The sequence below is a fragment of the Rana temporaria genome, chromosome 2 (assembly GCF_905171775.1).
Source record: "Rana temporaria chromosome 2, aRanTem1.1, whole genome shotgun sequence".
NCBI classification, from domain to species: domain Eukaryota; kingdom Metazoa; phylum Chordata; class Amphibia; order Anura; family Ranidae; genus Rana; species Rana temporaria.
Window position 1 is genome coordinate 440,154,072 of NC_053490.1, and position 21,155 is coordinate 440,175,226.

The 21,155-nt window shown below is 44.0% G+C and overlaps 1 protein-coding gene and 1 non-coding gene across 2 annotated transcripts; one reads left to right on the forward strand and one right to left on the reverse strand.

The window, feature by feature from the left end:
* Nucleotides 1–20,511, reverse strand: PRKRIP1 (PRKR interacting protein 1). Its single transcript, XM_040338410.1, has 6 exons — nt 20,334–20,511; nt 18,460–18,538; nt 16,126–16,226; nt 10,622–10,707; nt 2,697–2,749; nt 1–1,735 (listed from the first exon to the last, which is right to left on the reverse strand). Exons 1-6 carry the CDS (start codon nt 20,454–20,456, stop codon nt 1,656–1,658), a joined length of 522 nt encoding a protein of 173 aa, XP_040194344.1. The 5' UTR covers nt 20,457–20,511; the 3' UTR covers nt 1–1,655.
* On the forward strand, nt 3,865–4,020 carry LOC120929834. Its single transcript, XR_005747521.1, has one exon. It is a non-coding gene; the product is annotated as a U1 spliceosomal RNA (small nuclear RNA).
* Nucleotides 20,512–21,155: the final 644 nt, after the last annotated feature.

The following is a 21,155-nucleotide window of genomic DNA, read 5'->3' on the forward strand; positions in this document are numbered from 1 at the left end:
TTTTTTTTACTTAGTCCTGGGAGTACAGCTAGGGCTATACTCCCAGCACTCTGTCAGGAGAGATAAGCTCTGCCACACAGCAGCCGCTCTGCCACACAGCAGCCGCTCTGCCACACAGCAGCCGCTCTGCCACACAGCAGCCGCTCTGCCACACAGCAGCCGCTCTGCCAGCCCCGTCCCTGTCCTGTCCATTCAAAAAATACTTTGTATTTTTCCAATGGATTCACATAATACAAAGCCTTCCATGATTTGGCGAGAGGAGGGGCAGGCAGCTGCTGTATCAGGGACCCAAAAGTTATTCGTCAGAACACTGAATGTATAGTGATAGCTATACTCCTTAGTAAAATTTAAATAGTAAATAAAAGATATAATTTCATGAGGTAGCACACACTCCTATATGAGCCAGCAGAATTTTTTTTAAGTATTACAATTCTTGTTTAAAATGCATATAAAGCCAAACATTCTCTCAGTATTAAAGGAGAAGCCCAGCCTGAGCTTCTATGGATCACAGGAGTGCATTTCGTTTTGCACTCCTGTGACCCGTTTTCAGCAGAGAGCGGTCTGAAGTTCGCTCTCTGCTGAAATCACACAGATCAGTCCAGGCACCGAATCTAGAAGTCAGGATTCGCCAGATGCCTGGACTGATAGCCATCCTAGCAAACCGTCCTTTCTACAGTGCTATTCGGCCGCTAGCGGGACCCTTTTAACGGCCGCTAGCGGCCAAAAGAGGGTTAAAACCCCTTGCCGGCGATTCGGCAGCCCTGCCCATTGATTTAAAAAAGGACAGAAAATAGCGGTGTTTTAGTGGCGGTGGCGCACCGCTCCAGTGTGAATGTAGCCTAAAGAATGGGGAAACAGTAGGTGGGGTGAGGCAGTTATAGAAGCAACTGTCAGACTTGACATGATCATGTGAAACCAGGGTGAAAATATACAGCTTTCATAATTACATCTGCACAGTTATAATTTAAGGCTGGATTTTCAATTTTTACATAAGGCCAACTGTGACAGGCTTGCTTAACTAGTGTCTCTGAAATATCCCTTAAATATATGGAACCCTTATAATAACCATATGGAAGAACAATGTTAATCTGTATGGTCAAATTCTACAATATCTGCCTTGTGTGTAAGCCCAGGTTCACACTGCGCTGCCAGAATGAAGCCGTGCGAGTTTCGTTGAACTCGCACGATTTCACTCCCTATCAGTACCAATTTCAAACGCGATTTCTGAGACATCCATGCAGGTCTCTGCACAGGATGTCAAAGTAAATCACGGCCCGAAATCTCAAAAAGTAGTACAGAAACTACTTTTTTTTTAAATCGTTACAATGCCACAGATGCGGTGTCACACCGATCAGGACCCTGCAAATGCCGCTGATTTGACATGTCAAAACGCACCAGTGAAAACCAGGGCTAAATAATAATAAATGAATTTGTTCATGAACAATACAATTATGACTTGTAACTACCACAAAATAAAATATACATATTGGGTCTGTCACTCTTGTTGTTATTGTATGACTGGCTGTGTTTTAGCATCCAGTTTTAAATCAGTGCCGTGATCCAAGTCCAATAACGTTCAAATCCTAATTTTTGGAAGATCTTCAGCCCAAGGAAAAAAAAAAAGTCCATAAATAGCTCCTAACACAATATAACGTCTAGTCATCAGACTCATCCTCTTCAGAATCTTCAGCACTCATCTTCTTATCTTCCACTTTTTGAGGATCCTTCTCTGTTCCTAAATTAAAAGGCACATAGCATATTTAAGATTCAGGGGTCAAGATAAGTAAAATGTAATTCGTGTGCATTACAATTTTAAAACAAAAATGTGCCTATTTCTCACTACCTCCAATCAGTCATCTTCTGGTTTATATTGTAAATGGCAAAAGGACAAAAAAACATTTTTACCCACCAAAAATATCACAACAGTGTACAGTGAGAATATTGGATAGTACAGATATCATCAAAAGAGATCATTCAAAATGCGACCGTGCCGAATGATTTATCATATTTGAGCGCTACGGACTGTCTCCCCAGGGGCTATGTGACGGGCAGTGTATGTTCAGATTCCAATACCACATCCAGCCATCAGCACTTGCGTGGGTATAGAGGTAGGTCCACACACAGTGACTGAGCTTGCTCTGAAGTGGTTCTTGCCCCTAGTACCTTGAATTATTACCTTTCCTGTTCACTTGGTTAAGTGAGCTTGTCACATACAATCCCCCTTGTCCACCGCGGGGGGGGGGACCTCAGCGAGTGGTCCGGTTGTCAGTCGGCCTTGACCGGTTGGACAACTCCTCCTGAGGAAGCAGTTTTGTTCCGCGAAACTGGTTGAGGAAAGACTAGTCTAAACTACACTCCAACAGAAACCTTACAGGGGAACCCGTCAGCAGTTGTTTGTGGTTGACATTTTAAGACCCTATTGTATGTATTAGACAAATGTAGTATAATAAAATATAATCTTTATCAGTACCGAGATAGTCCATAATAAATCCCCTTTGGGGTGGGTATGTGTACGGTCAGTCTCAGCAACTGCCCCCATTCCCCCCACCCCTTTTAGTTTTCCTATGGTAAATCGTGATGTGAGATATATATATACACACACACACACACACACACACACACACACACACACACACACACACACACACACACACACACACACACACACACACACAAAAAAAAAGAAAAATACAAACCATCGTCTTCTGGTTTTGCTTTTTTAGCCTTTTTCTTCTCTTTAAGTTTTTGTCTGTAAATCACATCAAACGGTCAATTAAGTCTATATAGCACCACACATTTATGTTATAATTTTCACATCCAATATAAAAATTAAATACTAAAATAAACATGAAAAATATATGGATTAAATATTTCCTGCTAACAGGAATTATATACACTAGTAGGCCAGCAGAAACAACCTATAGTATATCGGCAATTTTTCTCAGTATTCAACCTCATACAAGCAGGGTTTTAATACATGCTTTAAAAGGATAAGCAATAAGTTCACCATTGAAACATGTTCCAGCTTCTGCAGCCTGAGACAGCTGGCAGGGGATCTTCTCCTAGCACCCGCTGTCACAATTTGAAAACAAGGTGGGCGTTTGGTCTTAAAAAGGTAAACAGGAGACTTTCAAAACACAAATTAACCACTTAAAGGACCACCTCCTGCACATTTACGTCAGCAGAATGGCACGGCTGGTCACAGGCACGTACCTGTACGTCCCCTTTAAGTGCCCGTGACCCGGTCCGAAGCACCGCGGCATCCGATCGCCGCCGGTGTCCCACGATCGGTCACAGGAGCTGAAGAACGGGGAGAGGTGTGTGTAAATACACCTTCCCCGTTCTTTACAGTGGCGCTGTCACTGATCGCCTTTCCCTATATCAGGGAACAGACAATCAGTGACGTCACACGTCCAGCCCCGCCCCCCCTACAGTTAGAAACACATATGCGGTCACACATAACCACTAGGGGGCGCTGTAGGGGTTACTTCCTAAACTGCAATTGTCATTTTCACAGTAAACAATGCATTTTTATAGCATTTTTTTTGCTGTGAAAATGACAATGGTCCCAAAAATGTGTCAAAATTGTCCGATGTGTCCGCCATAATGTCGCAGTCATGGAAAAAAAAAAAATAATAATAATTGCTGATCGCCGGCATTAGTAGTAAAAAAAAAAAAAAAAAAAAAAAATATTAATAAAAATGCCATAAAACTATCCCCCATTTTGAAAACGCTATAAATTTTGCGCAAACCGTTAAACGCTTGTTGCGATTTTTTTTTACCAAAAATATGTAGAAGCGTTGAATGATTGGTTTGCGCAAAATTTATAGCGTTTACAAAATAGAGGATAATTTTATGGCATTTTTATGAATATGGCAGGGGAGACACCATGATCATGAAGGTGGTTCTCCCAGGGCGAGGCTCGGCCATTGCACTCCGGCTGTGCTGACCCCTGCGATTTCACCAAATGCGGGAAACTCAACTGCATAATTTGTGGTCGTGGGGGACTGCAGTCGCAAAAAAAAAAAAAAAAAATAAAAAATGTAGAAGAATACGTATCAGACTAAACTGAGAAAAAAAAAAAAATTATATATATATATATATATATATATATATATATATTATATAAAAACTATCTTTTTTGGGGGTATTTATTATAGCAAAGAGTTAAAAATAGTTTTTTTTTCAAAATTGTTGCTCTATTTTTGTTTATAGCGCAAAAAATAAAAACCACAGAGGTGATCAAATACCATTTGATACAAGCTCCATTTGTGGGAAAAAAAAAAAAAAAACAATATGGTCAAATCGCATGTCAAAACGGAGCAGTGTGAACCAGGGCTGATGCGCCTTTTTCGTGGTCAGAAGGACTGCTCTTGAACACGATTTTAGAGCATTCAGACAACAGCCCATAAACCCCCACATTGACAACTTGCACCTACAGGTAAGCCTAGATTAAGGCTTACCTGTAGGTGCAAGAAAACCGACGTTAGACCTACCGGTAACGGTATTTCTATGAACCTTCCAGGACAGCCCCCGAGAGATGATGGCTCCTCCTGCAGGAAACACAATCACATGACAGTTTAAAAGGCCCCGCCCTTCCCCTTGCTCCTCAGTATGCAATAGAGTAATCCTGAACTGGTTCACAAGGGACGTAGTCCTTATCGGTACTTACCTTTTTTCCCTTTCCCCATAGGGTGGGAAGTAGGCCTGCCGTCCTGGAAGGTTCATAGAAATACCGTTACCGGTAGGTCTAACGTCGGTTTTCTCTTACCACCTTCCAGGACGGCACCCGAGAGGATAATTGAGTAATAAACACAGGCCTACCTTCAGGGTGGGACCACAGCTTGTAGCACCTTTCGACCAAAGGCTAAGTCTTGCTGTGACAACATTTCCACACGATAGTGCTTCAGGAATGTATGACGGCTGGACCAGGTGGCCGCACTGCGGATTTGTTCCCAGGAGGCCCCTGCTTTCTCAGCCCAGGAAGTTGCTATGGCTCTGGTAGAGTGAGCCTTGATCTTTTTGGGAGCTGTTGCTCCAGTACATACATAGGCTTTGGATATAGCTTCTCTAATCCATCTTGAGACTGAGGCTTTTGATGCCTGCAGTCCCTTCCTGGGCCCAGCGTGTAGAACTAGTAGGTGGTTAGATCTTCTAAAACTCTTAGTTCTCTCTAGATAAATGAGAAGACACCTTCTCACGTCTAACAAATGAAATTTCTTTTCTTTTTCGTTCTTTGGTTCAGAACAGAAGGATGGCAATATTATGTCTTGCGTCCTATGAAATAGGGATGCCACCTTAGGCAGGTACAGGGGGTCTGCTCTGAGGGTGATCCTATCTGGCTGTACCCTCAGGAAGGGTTCTTTCATGGATAGCGCCTGCAAATCCCCTACCCTCCTGGCCGAAGTAATGGCTAACAAAAAGGTCAACTTTAATGTTAGAAACTTAAGGGGAACCTCTTCCAGAGGTTCGAATGGGTGTATAGATAACGCCTCTAACACCCTAGTTAAGTCCCAAGGCGGACAACTATATTTTAGGACTGGAGAAACTCTTTCTCTAGCTAACAAAAAACGTTTTATAAGGTCCTCTTTCGCCAATCTTTTATCAAGAAAGACTGAGAGAGCCGTTATTTGGACCCGAAGGGTACTAACTTTTAATCCTAAATCTACCCCATCCTGGAGGAAGTCCAGGATAACCGGGATAGAAGTTGAAGATACCTGTCTTTCCTTACGCCAGGAACAGAAGGTCTTCCATACTTTTTGGTAAATCTTTTGAGTTACTGGTTTTCTGCTCATGAGAAGGGTCTCTATGACCTTCTCTGAGCAGCCTTTGCGTTTTAGAATCTGGCGCTCACTAACCAGGCCGTTAGCTGGAAGAATTCCGGCTTTGGATGGAGTACTGGGCCCTGCCTGAGGAGATCTGCCCTGTACGGGAGCTTCAGAGGCTCCACCATCGCCATGGCTCTTAGGTTTGCGAACCAAGTTCTTTTTGGCCACCATGGTGCTATCAGAAGAATCTGGCCTGGAGACCTGCTGAGTTTCTGAAGAACTCGCGGAATGAGCGCTACCGGCGGGAAGGCATAGGCCAGCCCGAAGCGCCAGGTCTGGGATAGCGCATCCAGACCTTCCGACTGTAGTTCCCAGGAAATCGAGAAATACCTTTCTACCTTCCTGTTTTGTCTGTTGGCAAACAAGTCTATTTCCGGTTCCCCGAAATACTGGACCAAGTGTTGAAAAACCTCTGGGTTCAGTTCCCATTCCTCCTCCCTCAACCTGTGACGGCTGAGGAAGTCTGCTTCTGTATTGCTCGTCCCCTTTATGTATATGGCCGAGATAGAGAGTACTCTTTCTTCTGCCCATATCAGAATTTCCTTGGAAAGTTCTAGTAGGGGACTGGACCTGGTCCCTCCCTGGTGACCTAGGTACGCTACTACTGTAGAGTTGTCTGAGCTTACTTGGACTTCTCTGCCTCTGATGTCTTCCTGGAAGGCTATTGAGGCTTCCCCCACTGCTCTGAGTTCTCTGTAGTTGGATGACCTGCGAGCTAGTGAGCTGTCCCATTGCCCCTGAGCTTTTTTCCCCTCCAGGTGGGCGCCCCACCCCCAGGAACTGGCATCCGTGGTAACCTTCACTGGGTTCCACTGAGCCCATGGTCGCCCTCCCCTCAGGTTTTTGGCAGATGTCCACCACTCCAGGGAGGACAGAACCTGGGGGGTGAGCAGTATCTTCTGATCTAAGGACTCTTTCTTTTTGTCCCATGAGGACAGGAAGAAGAAGTGTAATGTCCTGGCATGAAGCTGAGCCCAAATTACCGCTGGGATGCTTGCTGACATCAGGCCTAAGACTCTCAGAACATCCCTTCTGGAGAGTCTGGGGTTTTTGATAAGGTTCCCAACTGCTGAGGTTAGTTTTAAAACTTTTTCTTCTGGTAAGAAGAGTCTCTGCTGTCTGGTGTCCACTACGTATCCCAGGAAGGTCTTGACCTGTTCTGGTTTGAGGGAGGATTTTTCTTTGTTGATTATCCACCCTAGGCTCTCTAGGAGTGCCATTGCTTTGTTGGCATCCCGCGAGACTTGGGCGGCTGATTTTCCTGAAATCGGCAAGTCGTCTAAATAGGGTATAAGGGATATGCCCTGAAGGTGCAGGTATGCCACCGCTTCTGCTAGGATTTTTGTAAAAATCCTTGGGCTGGAGGTTAGCCCGAATGGTAGTGCTCTGAACTGCCAGTGGAAGGTTTCTCCTTCCACTACGACCGCAAACCTCAGATATACCTGGTGATGCACGTGGATTGGCACGTGAAGATAGGCATCTTTGAGATCTAGGGTCACCAAGAAGGCCTCCTTCATGAGGTTCTTTCTTACCGAATAAATACTTTCCATAGTAAACTTTTTGTATTCCAGAAACTTGTTCAGGTTTCTCAAGTTTACTATTAGACGGTATTTTTTTTGGTATCGCACCATGAAAATATGGGAATAAAATCCCTGGTACTGCTGAGCTTTTGGTACTGGTACCACCACTAGTTGTTTGGCTAACTCCTGTATGCCCTCCAAGAGGGCAGACCTTTTCAGGGTATCCCTGGGAAGGTGAGTAATGGTGATCATGGTGGGGGGTGTAGTCAGAAATTCTAGGCGATAGCCTTTTTGAATTATTTGGCAGATGTAATGACTGTTCGAAATTCTCTCCCAAAGAGGGAGGAATTGAGATAGTCGACCCCCCACTCTGACTTCGTCGTCACTTGGACGGTTTGTCGCTGGGTTTTGGAGGAGGGAAAAGGAGGTTGTTCTTCCTGTTCCCTTTGCCAAAGTTCCAACGCCTAAAAGGTTCCTTTTTGGCTTTCTGTCTACCCTGCCCCTGGGGGCCTCGAAAAGTTTTCTTGAAACCTTCTTTTTTGGGTTTAACTGGGAATTTTTTACCTTTTTCTGATGACCTAGCAAGGACATCATCCAGGTCTTTCCCAAACAACAGGGAACCTTGGAAGGGGATGCCACAGAGTTTTCCCTTGGATGTAGCATCTCCCTCCCAGGCCTTGATCCAAACTGCCCTCCTAGTAGAGTTAATGAGGGCTGCTGTCTTGGCTGCTGCCCTTGCAGATTCCGTAGCTGCATCTGCTAGGTAAGCAATCGCCTTCCTTACCACTGTAAGTGACTCAACGACCTCCTCCGCCTCCGCATTCTGGGCAAGGTGGTCGGTGAGTGTCTCTACCCAAACATCTGTATTCCTAGCTACACATGCTGCTGCTAAGGCTGGGCTTAGTGCTGCCGCATTGGCCTCCCAGGCTTTTCTAAGGAGAGACTCTGCTCTACGGTCCATCACATCCTTGATGTTACCCGCATCCTCAAAGGAGAGATCAGATAATTTAGTGACTTGCGACAGAGCCGCATCAAGTCTAGGAAGCTTAAAAAAGACTTCCTCATCTTCCTGGGAGAAGGGAAACCTTCTTTTCCAGGTTTTTTGCTTGATTATTCTCCTTTCAGGGTCTCTCCACTCCTGAAGGACTAACTCCTTGAGGGATTTGTGCAGGGGGAATACTTTTGATTGAGCGTCACTCAGGCCCCTATAAACTTTATCCTGTGCTGAGGTAGGTTTAGGGGTCTCAGGAATTTCCTCTGTGGCGTATATAGCCTGGAGGAGACTCTCTAGATCTTCTACAGCAAAGAGGTGTTTTCTTGGACGTGTGTCTTCCTGAGACTGACTAATGGAGTCTCCATCTACCTCTCCTGAGCTGTGCCTAGACCTAGGTAGACTGACTACCTCACTCTCTTCACCGTCTGCATCCCCCAGAGGGGGAATTTGTGAAGGTGTAAAGAAAACGCTTGGGCCCCTAGAAAAGGGGGTCTCCTGAGAGGAAGTGCCTTCCTTAGGGGTAAGTTCCTCCGTTTCAGTCTGTGCCGACTGCCCGGCTGCCTCCCGGAAGGCCTTAACTGTTGCTAACATTTCTGTTTGCATGGATGAGAGAAAACTCTTCATCATGGCAGCAGCCTCCTTTCCTGCCAGTATATTAATACATTTATAGCAGAAAGGTTTTGTGTAGGATTTGGGGAGCTTCTCTCTACAATTCCCACACTTTTTAGAGGAACTATGCCCTGTAGCGGAAGGAGACTGAGCTGAGGCCTCCTGGGGTCCGCTGGGGGTTTCTGAAAAGACATAAAATATACATTTAAATTGTCTTTTTCCCCCAAGACTGCTGGCTGTACTGGGGAGGGGAGGAAGTGGACGAGAAGGGACCAGATCTTGCTCCGGTCGTTCCCTAAAAGTTTGGGAACTCTCACCGCTTCCCCCCTCCCTTTCCAGGGGGATTGGTACTTACCGCCCCCCGACCTGGATCTGCCAGCGGTCGTGTCGGTCTTTCCGTCCTCTTCCATGAGGAGGGTGACTCGGTCCTGGCTGTCGGTACTCCTGTACTGGTCACCGCAAGCCGACCCGTCCACCACCCACGCTGTCTCCACGCTCCACTGGGAACTTCCGGGTTACGCCGCCTGGAACCGCCCACTTCCTGTGATGCAGTTCCTGTCTCAGAACGAGGCCTGGAGCGCGGCGTTTTCTGCGTCTGGAGACCCGGGAAACGGCGATTTGAATGGTGGTGGATTCGATAGCATACAGTGATGGCTCACCTCCCCGCAGCTCAGAGCACTGGTGCTTACATAGGGCGACCTGTGAGTTTGGACCGAAGTCTACAGGTAAGTTCAGCCCTCCCCGGCCTCCCTTAGACCTGTCTCACAGGGGTACCTTCGACCCTCCCCGGTCTCTAGGTTTCCATTAACAAAACAAACGTGTCGCTGTGTTGGAGAAACACAATCAATACTGAGGAGCAAGGGGAAGGGCGGGGCCTTTTAAACTGTCATGTGATTGTGTTTCCTGCAGGAAGAGCCATCATCTCTCGGGTGCCGTCCTGGAAGGTGGTAAGAGAAATATCTCCTTAACCTACACAGTTAAGGAGATATTTGCAGAAAACACTGCACCGAAGTCTAAAGCGCATGCGCGCCGTAGACAACGGCGCAGGCACACTGAGCGTCCCGGGATAATGAATGTGATCATGCCGGGATTAAGCCGGTCCTGCGCGCCGCAGCCGGGATACCAGGAAGAAGCTCCGAGGGGACATGGCAGAGGGGAACGAGGAGCACTTTGGGGGCTTTGATTTCAGGCAAGTGCCACATAATTAGCTAGTATGCTATGCATACTAGCTCATTATGCCTTTCTCTTGCAGGGTTTTCTTTTATACTGTTTTTTCGGGGAGGGTTTACTTCCTCTTTAAGGGCCGTTAAAAAAAAAAAAAAAAAAAGCATGCCCAAACTCCCACAAAAGTCAGTTTATCAGCTTCAGTGTGCATGAGGCCCAATAGATGAATGCGTTATATTCTATATCCATCAATGTGAGTTGCACTTTCAACATCTGTGATAAATGAAGGGCCAAATATAAAGATGAAGATCTGTCCAACAGAGCAGGGCAACAGCAAGTGCAAAACAAGAACTGGCACATGTATACAGAATACCAAACACTAGAAGATTATCCAATAATGGAGTAGGTGTACAGCCAGGAGCCCTTTGTTTTATAATACAGTATGGAGTCCTACTCATTACACCCAGAGGAATTAGTTTCTTGTTAACAACGCAGAACTCCATTACCTTTTCAATCTGCGTTTTGCTGTTCTCTCCTCTGCCTTCACTTGGTTATCCTTTACTTTTATTTGAAATTGTTCATCCAGCTTTTGCTGTAATAACGTAATAGTCAGTTGGTTTGATCCACACAGCATATATTATATAAAACGATACATTATTTCAACAACAATCTTAAAAAAGTATACAGTGGGGATCGAAAGTTTGGGCATCCCAGGTAAAAATTTGTATTAATGTGCATAACGAAGCCAAGGAAAGATGGAAAAATCTCCAAAAGGCATTAAATTACAGATTAGACATTCTTATAATATGTCAAAAAGTTAGATTTTATTTCCATCATTTACACTTTCAAGATTACAGAAAACAAAAAAATGGCGTCTGCAAAAGTTTGGGCACCCTGCAGAGTTAATATCTTATACTGCCCCCTTTGGCAAGTATCGCAGCTTGTAAACGCTTTTTGTAGCCAGCCAAGAGTCTTTCAATTCTTTTTTGAGGCATCTTTGCCCATTCTTCCTTACAAAAGTCTTCCAGTTCTTTGAGATTTCTGGGCTGTCTGTCACGCACTGTGCTTTTAAGGTCTATCCAGATTTTCAATTATGTTGAGGTCAGGAGATTGTGAAGGCCATGGCAAAACCTTCAGTTTACACCTCTTAATGTAATCCCCCTTGGATTTTGAGGTGTGTTTAGGATCATTATCCATTTGTAGAAGCCATCCTCTCTTTAACTTCAGCTTTTTCACAGATGGCATCAAGTTACCATCCAAAATTTGCTGAAATGTTATTGAATCCATTTTTCCTTCTACTCGTGAAATGTTCCCTGTGCCACTGGCTGCAATACAACCCCAAAGCATGATTGATCCACCCCCATGCTTAACAGTTGGACAGAGGTTCTTTTCATTAAATTCTGTGCCCTTTCATCTCCAAACGTACCTTTGCTCATTCTGGCCAAAAAGTTCTATTTTAACCTCATCGGTCCACAGAACTTGTTTCCAAAATGCATCAGGCTCGTCTATATGTTCATTTGCAAAGTTCAAACGCCGATTTTTGTGGTGAGGACGTAGAAGAGGTTTTCTTCTGATGTCTCTTCCATGAAGACCATATTTGTACAAGTATCTCTTTATAGTGGAATAGTGTACCACAACTCCAGTGTCTGCCAGATCTTTCTGGAGGGATCGTGCAGTCAAACGTGGGTTTTGAATTGCTTTTCTCACAATCCTGCAAGCTGTTCTGTTCTGTCTGATATTTTTCTTGGTCTTCCAGATCTTGCTTTAACTTCCACTGTTCCTGATGACTGCCATTTCTTAATTACATTCCGAACAGAGGATATTGACATCTGAAAACGCTTTGCTATCTTCTTATAGCCTTCTCCAGCTTTGTGAGCGTCAACTATTTTCAGTTTTCTAGACAACTGCTTAGAAGAACCCATGGTGCTGATTGTTGGGGCAAGGTCAGATGAGTCTGGGCATTTAAAACCGTTGAGATTGACATCACCTGGTCTTCCCAAACGATGACTGAGAACAATCCATGACACTGGCAGGTCTCAGCTTTGCAAAGGGGGCAGTGCATGCTATAAATTCTGCAGGGTGCCCAAACTTTTGCAGACGCCATTTTTTTGTTTTCTGTAATTTTGAAAGTGTAAATGATGGAAATAAAATCTAACTTTTTTTTACATATTATAAGAATGTCTAATCTGTAATTTGATGCCTTGGAGATTTTTCCATCTTTCCTTGGCTTCGTTATGCACAATTAAACATTTTTTTTTACCTGGGGTGACCAAACTTTCGATCCCCACTGTAATGAATAACAGATAGGAAAGCAGTGTGAGATTACAAATAAATCAAAAATAACTATGTCATGCAAAAAAAAAAAAAAAAAAAAAAAGGGGGAAGAGAGAAGCTGCTGACCCAGAACATCTCACATTTATCTCTTGACTTTAGAATAAATAAAAGTGAACACAGTGCCCTATTTATGGGGAAACAGGATGGCCGATTAGGATTCTCTTAAGTTAAAGATAAAAAGTTAAAGCTGAACTCTGATCACAAAAACTTTCATGTAATATATTATTTAACAGCCACAAAAGGATATGCCGGTACATCAATTTTGTTTGCACCAAAGGCCTTTGTAAACCCAGATAAGATATTGGTGACATTACCACTGTGCTATACATGGCCTGTGCAGAGCGCAAAGCTGGGGGAGGGACCCAGCAAGCCCCGCCCACTACAGTCTGCCTGCAGAAAACTACAGGTGGGGGCGGAGACAAGACCAGTCACCCTTCACAAAAAAAGACAGTAGCAGTGACTGATCTTTATTAAAGGAAGTTTCAACACAGAGGTAAAGTTTTACACTGGATTACTGCCCAGATCTGGAATACATACACAGAGCACACCAAGATTCAAGGAAGAATACAAATGCCTCTTGTATTTGGACAATATTTACTTGTCCCGGAGTTTAAATCCATCTATCCATTTTGTAGCCTGAAATGAAGACAGTTTGTTTTATCCATCTGTATTTACTCAGTGCAACTTATAACATCCAAGTGAAAGATATAACACCAACCTGTCAGACAAAAAAAATAAAAAATGTATGTATAATTTTTTTAGAAACAGATTTAGTTGGGAAAAGGATCACCCCCCTTATGTCAGTATTTTTCTTGGACCACATTTTGCTTCAATTACAGCCTTTAGTCTGTTGGGATGTCTCTACTAACTTTGCAATATTTGCCCACTCTTCTTTGCAGAACTGCTCAAGTTCGGTTAAATTTGATGGTGACCGTTTGTGGACTGCAGTCTTCAAGTCACTCCACAGATTTTCAATGGGGTTTAAGTCTGGGCTTTGACTAGGCCATGCAAAGGACATTCACTGTGTGGTAATTTTTGTGGTGTGCATTGGGTCATTGTCATGTTGGAAGGTAAACGTTCTTTCCATTGACAACTTTCTGGCAGAGGGCAGCATATTTTCCTCAAGACTTTGTCGGTATTTTCCCCCCCCATTAAATTTTACTTCTATCCTGACAAGTACTCCAGTCCCAGCTGCAGTGAAACACCCCCATAACAGGAAATCACCACCTCCATGCTTTACTGTAGGAATGGTGTTGTTTGAATGTTGAGCTGTATTTGATTTCTGACAGACATATCATTTGGTGTCGAGGTCAAATAATTCAATTTTAGTCTCATCTGACCACAACACCTTTTTCCATGTGGTCTCCGAATATTCAAGGTGCGTTTTGGTAAAGCTCAGTGGTGACTGCATGTGGTCTTTGAGGAGTGGCTTTTTTCTTGCAACCCTCCTATACAAGCCACATTTTTGGAGAATTTGTCATATTGTCACATGCACACAATGACCACTCTGTCATACTGCAACTGCTTCAGAGTTGCTGTAGGCCTCTTAGTAGCCTCTCTGACCAGTTTCCTCCTGGCTCTTTCATCCAGTTTGGAGCAACATTCTGATCCAGGGAGGGTCTGTGTTGTTGTACCAAATACCTTCCACTTCTTAATAATGGACTTCACTGTGCTTCTAGTCTTGGAAATGTTGATGGTAGCCATCTCCTGACTTGTGCCTGTCCACAACTGTATCCCAAAAAACCTTTTGACAGTGCCTTGCCACCCATAGTCGATTGTTTGCTTCAGTTGCACTATTAGGGACTAAAATGCTCCAGGAAAGCTCTTTTCATGCTGAGCTAATCATAATAACCACAGCTGATCACAGTTGAAAGTCAAATAGCCTTGTGTGTCATTGAGAAGGTGATTAGCTACACCTGACTGAGTTTACAAGTCATTTTTAGGAGGGGGTGATCCTTTTTCCAACTCCGTGATTCTGTTTGATTTTTTTCTGATATGTTGGTGTTATAGCATCCAAGTAAAAGATAAGTTGTACTGAGTAAATACAGCTGGATAAAATAAAAAACGGTGTGTCTTCATTTCAGGCTACAAAGCAAAGTATGGATATAAAAAGTCTACACACCCATGTTAAAAAGGTCAGGTTTCTGTGATGTAAAACAAATGAGACAAAGATAAATCATTTCAGAACTTTGTCCACGCTATCTTCGCACGCGGCTCACAGCAGGGGTCCGGTGCGTCCTCGTTCACCATTTCAGATGCAATTTCTACTAGAACAGCTGAACTTTAATCAGAGACACTTTAAAATGATCGAAGGTGTGTATCGACTCCTATTTAACTTGAGTTTAAATGCGATTGATTATTCTGAACACAGCTACATCCCCAGTTATAAGAGTAAATGGAAGCAAAAAGGTATGGACAGCCGCACTCCGATAAATGTAAAAAACAATAAAAGCCTTTAATCCAGTAAAAAAAACACTGCACAAACAGAGAAACAGCAAACGGTGGGATAATATAGCTGACGCGTTTCACATCGTTATACAATGCTTAGTCATGGGCTATGACTAAGCATTGTATAACGATGTGAAACGCGTCAGCTATATTATCCCACCGTTTGCTGTTTCTCTGTTTGTGCAGTGTTTTTTTTACTGGATTAAAGGCTTTTATTGTTTTTTACATTTATCGGAGTACGGCTGTCCATACCTTTTTGCTTCCATTTATGCTTCGTGCATTGCCTGCACCCACCGGATTTTTCTGAGTCCACACTCACCACCGAGGTGCACTCATCTGGAGCAACGGTCTCTTTCCCCCCCAGTTATAAGAGGGTATGCACACTCATGCAACCCACATTATTTTAGTATTACTCCCCCCCCCAAAAAAATAGGTTTCAGTTTGTTGTTCAATTGAGTTGTACAGTTTACAGGTCACGTTAAAAAAGGTGGAAAAAAAGTTTTGAAATTATTTATTCTTCGTCTCTTTTTTTTCCCATCACATAAACTTGACATTTTACCAGAGGTGTGTAGACTTTTTATATCCACTGTATATAATATATTGCCCCCTCTAAACTGTAAAAAAAACTGCCACTTCCTGTATCCCCCCTCTCTGCGCTGACCACGAAAATCAGGGCTGCTGAGCCCTGACCACCGTGGTCAGTGTACGTCCCTCCGTCATCCGCAGCCCTGCTCTCAGCTCTCCTCTCTCCCCCACGCCCCCCATCCCTACCGCTATTGGTAGAAATAAAAAAAAGTTTATTTATGGTCACTGCCAGCCCCCTATATTATAGTTAGGCATAGCTAACTGTATAAATCTTTTATAAAAACTAGGCTTGTAAATACTGATTTAGCGCAATCTTCAGGCCAGTCACGTGACTCTCGGCTGGTTTCCAGGGCTACTGCAGGAGGAGCTGAGCAGCCATGTGATCGCCCTGGCTGACATCAGAGGGAGATCACGGCCTCTCCTGCAGAAACCATCCATTGGAGCTTTACAGCAGCCACGGGTCATGTGACCGGCCTGAAGGTGGCTCTAAATCAGTATTTACAAGCCTCGTTTTTTAAAAAGACTTATACAGTGTGCTATGCCTGCCTATAATAGGGGGGCTGTGACAGCTTTATACTTTAGGGTTCAAAAACTCTTTAACAACTAGGTTACTTATTTTGTTTAAGAAGGAAAGATAAAGCACCTCCTCAGACATGACATCCATGAATTCTTGTCTCTGATACTCTCTGCGACGGAGATGGCGATACACATGAAACTCCCCACTGCCAGCACCAGCACTGGAACCTAGAAAAGTAAATGTGCAAGAAAAAAGGATTTTAAAATGTAATTTATAGATGCAACACTTGAAGCTTAAAGTGTTTTTTTACCCCAAAACTTCATATTCGTGATATGTGGCTGCTGTTCCATGTACTTGTATGAGACAGTATCCTGTTTGTATCCTCTTTGTATTGCTTCCTTTAAAGCGCAAGTTCACTTTTGTTTTGAAAAAAAAAAAAATCATTCCCCTCTGGGTGATCTATGTATACTGCAGGGATTAAACCAAACTTTGTGGAAGATTCCTACCTTTAGTTATTCTGAAGGAATCACTGTTTACTATATTCATTTTTCATGATTTGATTTTTCTTTTCCCACAAAAGTGGAGTAACCCTTTAAGCGGGACAGGTAAGTGGCTGTTTATTAAAAGTCAGCAGCTATACTTTTTGTAGCTGCCAACTTTGTTTTGAAGGGGACTTTCTGTCCTACTTCCTCCTTCAGGTCCTCCTGGACGACTCCTCCTCTCCCCCTAGGCGGCTCCTTCCTCTAGGCCAGTGATGGCGAACCTTGGCACCCCAGATGTTTTGGAACTACATTTCCCATGATGCTCATGCACTCTGCAGTGTAACTGAGCATCATGGGAACTGTAGTTCCAAAACATCTGGGGTGCCAAGGTTCGCCATCACTGCTCTAGGCAATCTCCTGGCACAAGTCACAGGTCCCAAAAGATCGCCTATACACTCCGAGTCACAAGCTGTCACAGCCGGGTGCCCACAGTTCCAATGGAGGCGCCGAGGAGAGGAGGGGGAGAGGAGCGGGCCTCCGTGCAGCCACATCGCTGGACCAAGGGACAGGGGAGTGGCTTTTTATTAAAAGTCAGCAGCTATACTTATTGTAGCTGATGACTTTTAATAAACTAGAAACAGCCTGGAACTCTCCTTTAAGTTAAGTGGAACTAATGCAGAGGTACTCTGCATTATTTCCCCTTTCTTGTAGCAGAGCAGACACTCAGTTCACTCCAGGCGTTTTACAGCCAATCTGGCTGTATTTTTTACATTCATCACTGCGATACATCTCTATTTAGATACACCTTACCCGCATCTACCCCTGAGGAAGCGAGCAATGGTCTCGCGAAACGCGTTGGATCTTTCTGATGCCTATAAATTGTATGACATTTGTATCAATACATTTTCATCATGTGCAATTTATTGGCTGAGCTAATACGCATATTATTCATGTATTTATATAAATTCTTGAATATCTGTACTGTACCTACCTTTGTTACTCAATGGCAAACTGTGCTCACCTCATCTAAAGTCCCAGGGCGACCTTTTCTGTATATTCACTAGGGATAACACCACAACACACCTTTACAATGCACCTGTGTTGCAGTTAATCTCAATGCGGAGTAGTACAGAGCAATGCTCTAGCGAAAATTCAGCAGGTCCAACTTTTGGCCAGTTGTGATGCAGGACACAAATCAGGGGTTACCTTAACATGTGATGTAACCACTGAAGTTCACATAACGTGGTTGTTAAACCCAGTAGACACAATGCACACCATCCTCTCTGTTTATTAATGTAAAGTGCTCCAGGGTCTGTGTTTTATAAAAAAAAAAAAAAAATAGAAATGCAGCTATATACCTGTTTACAGAGCGCTGATCGACCCTCACGTGACCTGCTGCCTCTCTCAGCCTGACAGCTGCAGCGGGGCCGAGAATCTCCCGTGGATGTCACTCAGGAGGGGAGGAGGAGAGAGGTGGCAGGTCACTTAAGCGCCGATCGTTGTTCTGTAAACAGGAAAATAGCAGTTTTCTTATATAAAAAAAAACACAGACAATGGGGCAGCTTACATTGATCAACAGAGAGCATGGTGTAAAAAAAATAAAAGGAAATAAAAAATCAACAGTAATTTCAGCAGCAGGAGGGGAGGGGGTCGGGCACGGACACAGAGCTGACAGTCAGGGAGGGAGAGGGGAAAGGGGACAGGAGAGACAACAACTGACAAAGGCCTGTAAACTGACCATGGTGTCATGGCTCAGTAGCCATGATAAACTGTTGTTGGCTTACAGGGGGGGGGGGGGGGAGGCAGGATCAGCCAGGTATGTCAGGTGTTACAGGGGGCCAAATGACACAGCACAAGCACTGTGCTGTATAACATGTTTTAAAGGAACAGAATCGATCATTTTTTTTAGGGTAACAAACACTTTAACATGTACTTTAACTTAGTAAAGCAAGAATGTTCAGCTAGAAATAATACTTACCCATAACATCTCTGACAAATTCTGGTGGAGCTCTTGGGTTCCATTCTTTTAGCCTTTCAGGTATTGGGGCAGGTTTGTCCTGTAACACAGAGGATAGTAATTATAATTAGTTGAGAGGGTTTTTATACACAACTCCGCTGTTACATAGGATGCTGCTACACTATAGCTGCAATTGGCTGTTTTTCCATTTGTCTTTGGTTTTCAGGCACGCTTCAAGGCTTTGTAAAAAAAATACTTGTCATAGGAATGTTCTAAACTGGGAAGTATATATATATATATATATATATATATATATATATATATATATATATTTTTTTTATTAATAATAATACTTGGGTGATATATGGAGACCATATCCTGATATTATAGTGACAAATTATTTTTGGGTAACATGTTTTAAGCTCACATACTGGCAAAAAAAAAAAAAGAAATCCTTAATAGTCACAAATACTATAATTCCACTTGAGCTAGGTTTACACTTGCACCTTCTGTGAAAAGCTGTGGTGGATTTCTGGATTTCTGCTCAGAGTGTGGCTAAGCACTCCTGAATGCCTGTTTAAGTTTTTTTCTGTACAGCAATTTTCAATGGGACTAATGTGTCACAACCGCAAGCCAAGTGTCTCATGGTTTCAGTGTGAACTCATTGCCTTGAATGGGCATGCCATGCTAAATTTGCAGCGGTATGTGAACAGTACCCTCTGGCTGTATTAGTAGGCTTTAGGAGGGCGGTCAAACCATGGCTCCACTGCCTGTTTTTGCAATCAAAACCCCATTCTCATCTGCCCCTTCTCTTGTGAAAGAGGCCCTAGTGTGCACCAAATTTATTTTGCAAACCCGGATATCATATTGTAAAATTAGTGTTGATGTCACCACCATGTTGAATTCCCCCCCTTCATCCCCCATGCTTAATAGTTCCCTTCACTGGAACCAAGGGGCCAAGCCCAACCCCTGAAAAACAACCTAGTGCACAAAGCAAGGTTCATAAAGACAGGGATGAGCAAGTTTGGGGTGGAGGAACTTGACTGGCCTGCACAGGATCCTGGCCTTAATCCAATAGAACACCTTTGAGACGCGTGACAGGCCTTCTTATCCAACATCAGTGCCCGACCTCACAAATGCGCTTCTGGAAGAATGGTCAAAATTCTCCATAGACACACTCCTAAACCTTGTGGACAGCCTTCCCAGAAGAGTTGAAGCTGTTATAGCTGCAAAGGGTGGGTCAACTCAATTTTGAACCCTACGGACTAAGACTGGGATGTCATTAAAGTTCACATGCGTGTAAAGACAGGCGTCCCGATACTTTTGACAATATAGTGTATATAAAGGTTTTTATACAAAAAAAAAAAAAAAAAAAAAAAGATTTACTGCACACAGACCTCAGCACAACTTTCCCAAAGTCAGGGTGCGAACGCAGAGAGTATGGGTAACAAAGTGACAGCTCAGGCGCCCTCAATTAGAAGGTGAGCGCAATGCAGCGATGTACCACAGGGCAATGACGCCCACAGCACACAGGTAAGGGTGGCTCCATAGAACTGTATGAGAGAAAGGAGCCACCCTGAGATCAGAGAGGGGGCAGCGATATGGATTTATAACAGGGAGGCATTGATATCACTTAAAGCCATTCCTACTTTATACTGCGCCGCTTGTTGACTACTACTGCCCCTCTTTCTCATGCTCTATAATTGGGAGTCATGCATGGGGAATATAAGTAAGACTTCATTGATTCGGATCTGATCTTGTTGGGAATACAATGTAACATTATAATTCACCATGCAGGCTTATAGAGAGGCTCTGTATAGGGGGTCGGATTCATTTCTCATCATCAGAGATCAGATCTATTTCATTACATTGTCCAATCACAGCCATACACCTACCGGGTTCCTCATCAGCCGCTCCAGCTTCAGCCTCTGCTCGTCGGTGGCATTTTTCGGTATGACCAGAGGCTGGGCCTCTTTTTTGGGCCGAACTGGTTTCGAAACTTCGTTATCTGCCGCCATTCTCACTACTCACTCCGTGTTTACATCGGCGCGGACCGATGACGTCATCTCCTTTAGAACGCTTCCCATTTGCAGGGGTCTCTTCCTTTGCGGGCACAGAGACGCCATTTTTTTGGAGACCACAGCGTGACTTTGGCGTGGGCTGTCTACAACAAAATGTCTGTCTCGGAGGACCCAGTACCTCTGGTGAAGAGAATAAATAGAAAGTACATGCAGATCCCTCTGGGGGGCATACAACAGTTTATCAGTATTACAAACTTGCGTGCTTTAAAGTGGACCTTCACCCTCCCTCTTCTACAAAAGAACAGTTGTTTTAAATACAGTGTAATGTATTCATGCAGCAAAGTATCGCTAAGGGCCCTTTCACATGTACGGACCATATGTCCGCATTTTCATCCGTCCGTTTGCGGATGAAAACGGGACATACATGGGTCCCTATGTGATTACGGGTGTCAGCGGATGAACATCCGCTGACACCCGTAATTTGTCCGCCTCCGCAAAGATCCGCATTTGCGGACGGAAGAAATCCTATTTTTCTTCCGTCTGCCGGATCGGATGAACACGGACATACGGTCCGTGTTCGTCCGATCCCCCATAGGGCAGAGCGGAGGAAACACAGGGCTGTCCGGGGGGTGCGGGGACCGCCCTGTCAGCTGCCAGCTCAGCGGGGATTTTACGGAGGATCCCCGCTGAGCTTTG

Bases quoted from the DNA above. Each gene is read 5' to 3' on its own strand.
- PRKRIP1 (XM_040338410.1), bottom strand. From the start codon at position 20,456: ATGGCGGCAGATAACGAAGTTTCGAAACCAGTTCGGCCCAAAAAAGAG. The intron at 10,708-16,125 runs GTGCTTTATCTT...ACGTTATTACAG, and splicing joins TGGATGTCATGTCTGAGGAG to CAAAAGCTGGATGAACAATT. The intron at 2,750-10,621 runs GTAATGGAGTTC...TGTGATTTACAG, and splicing joins GCAAAACGCAGATTGAAAAG to ACAAAAACTTAAAGAGAAGA.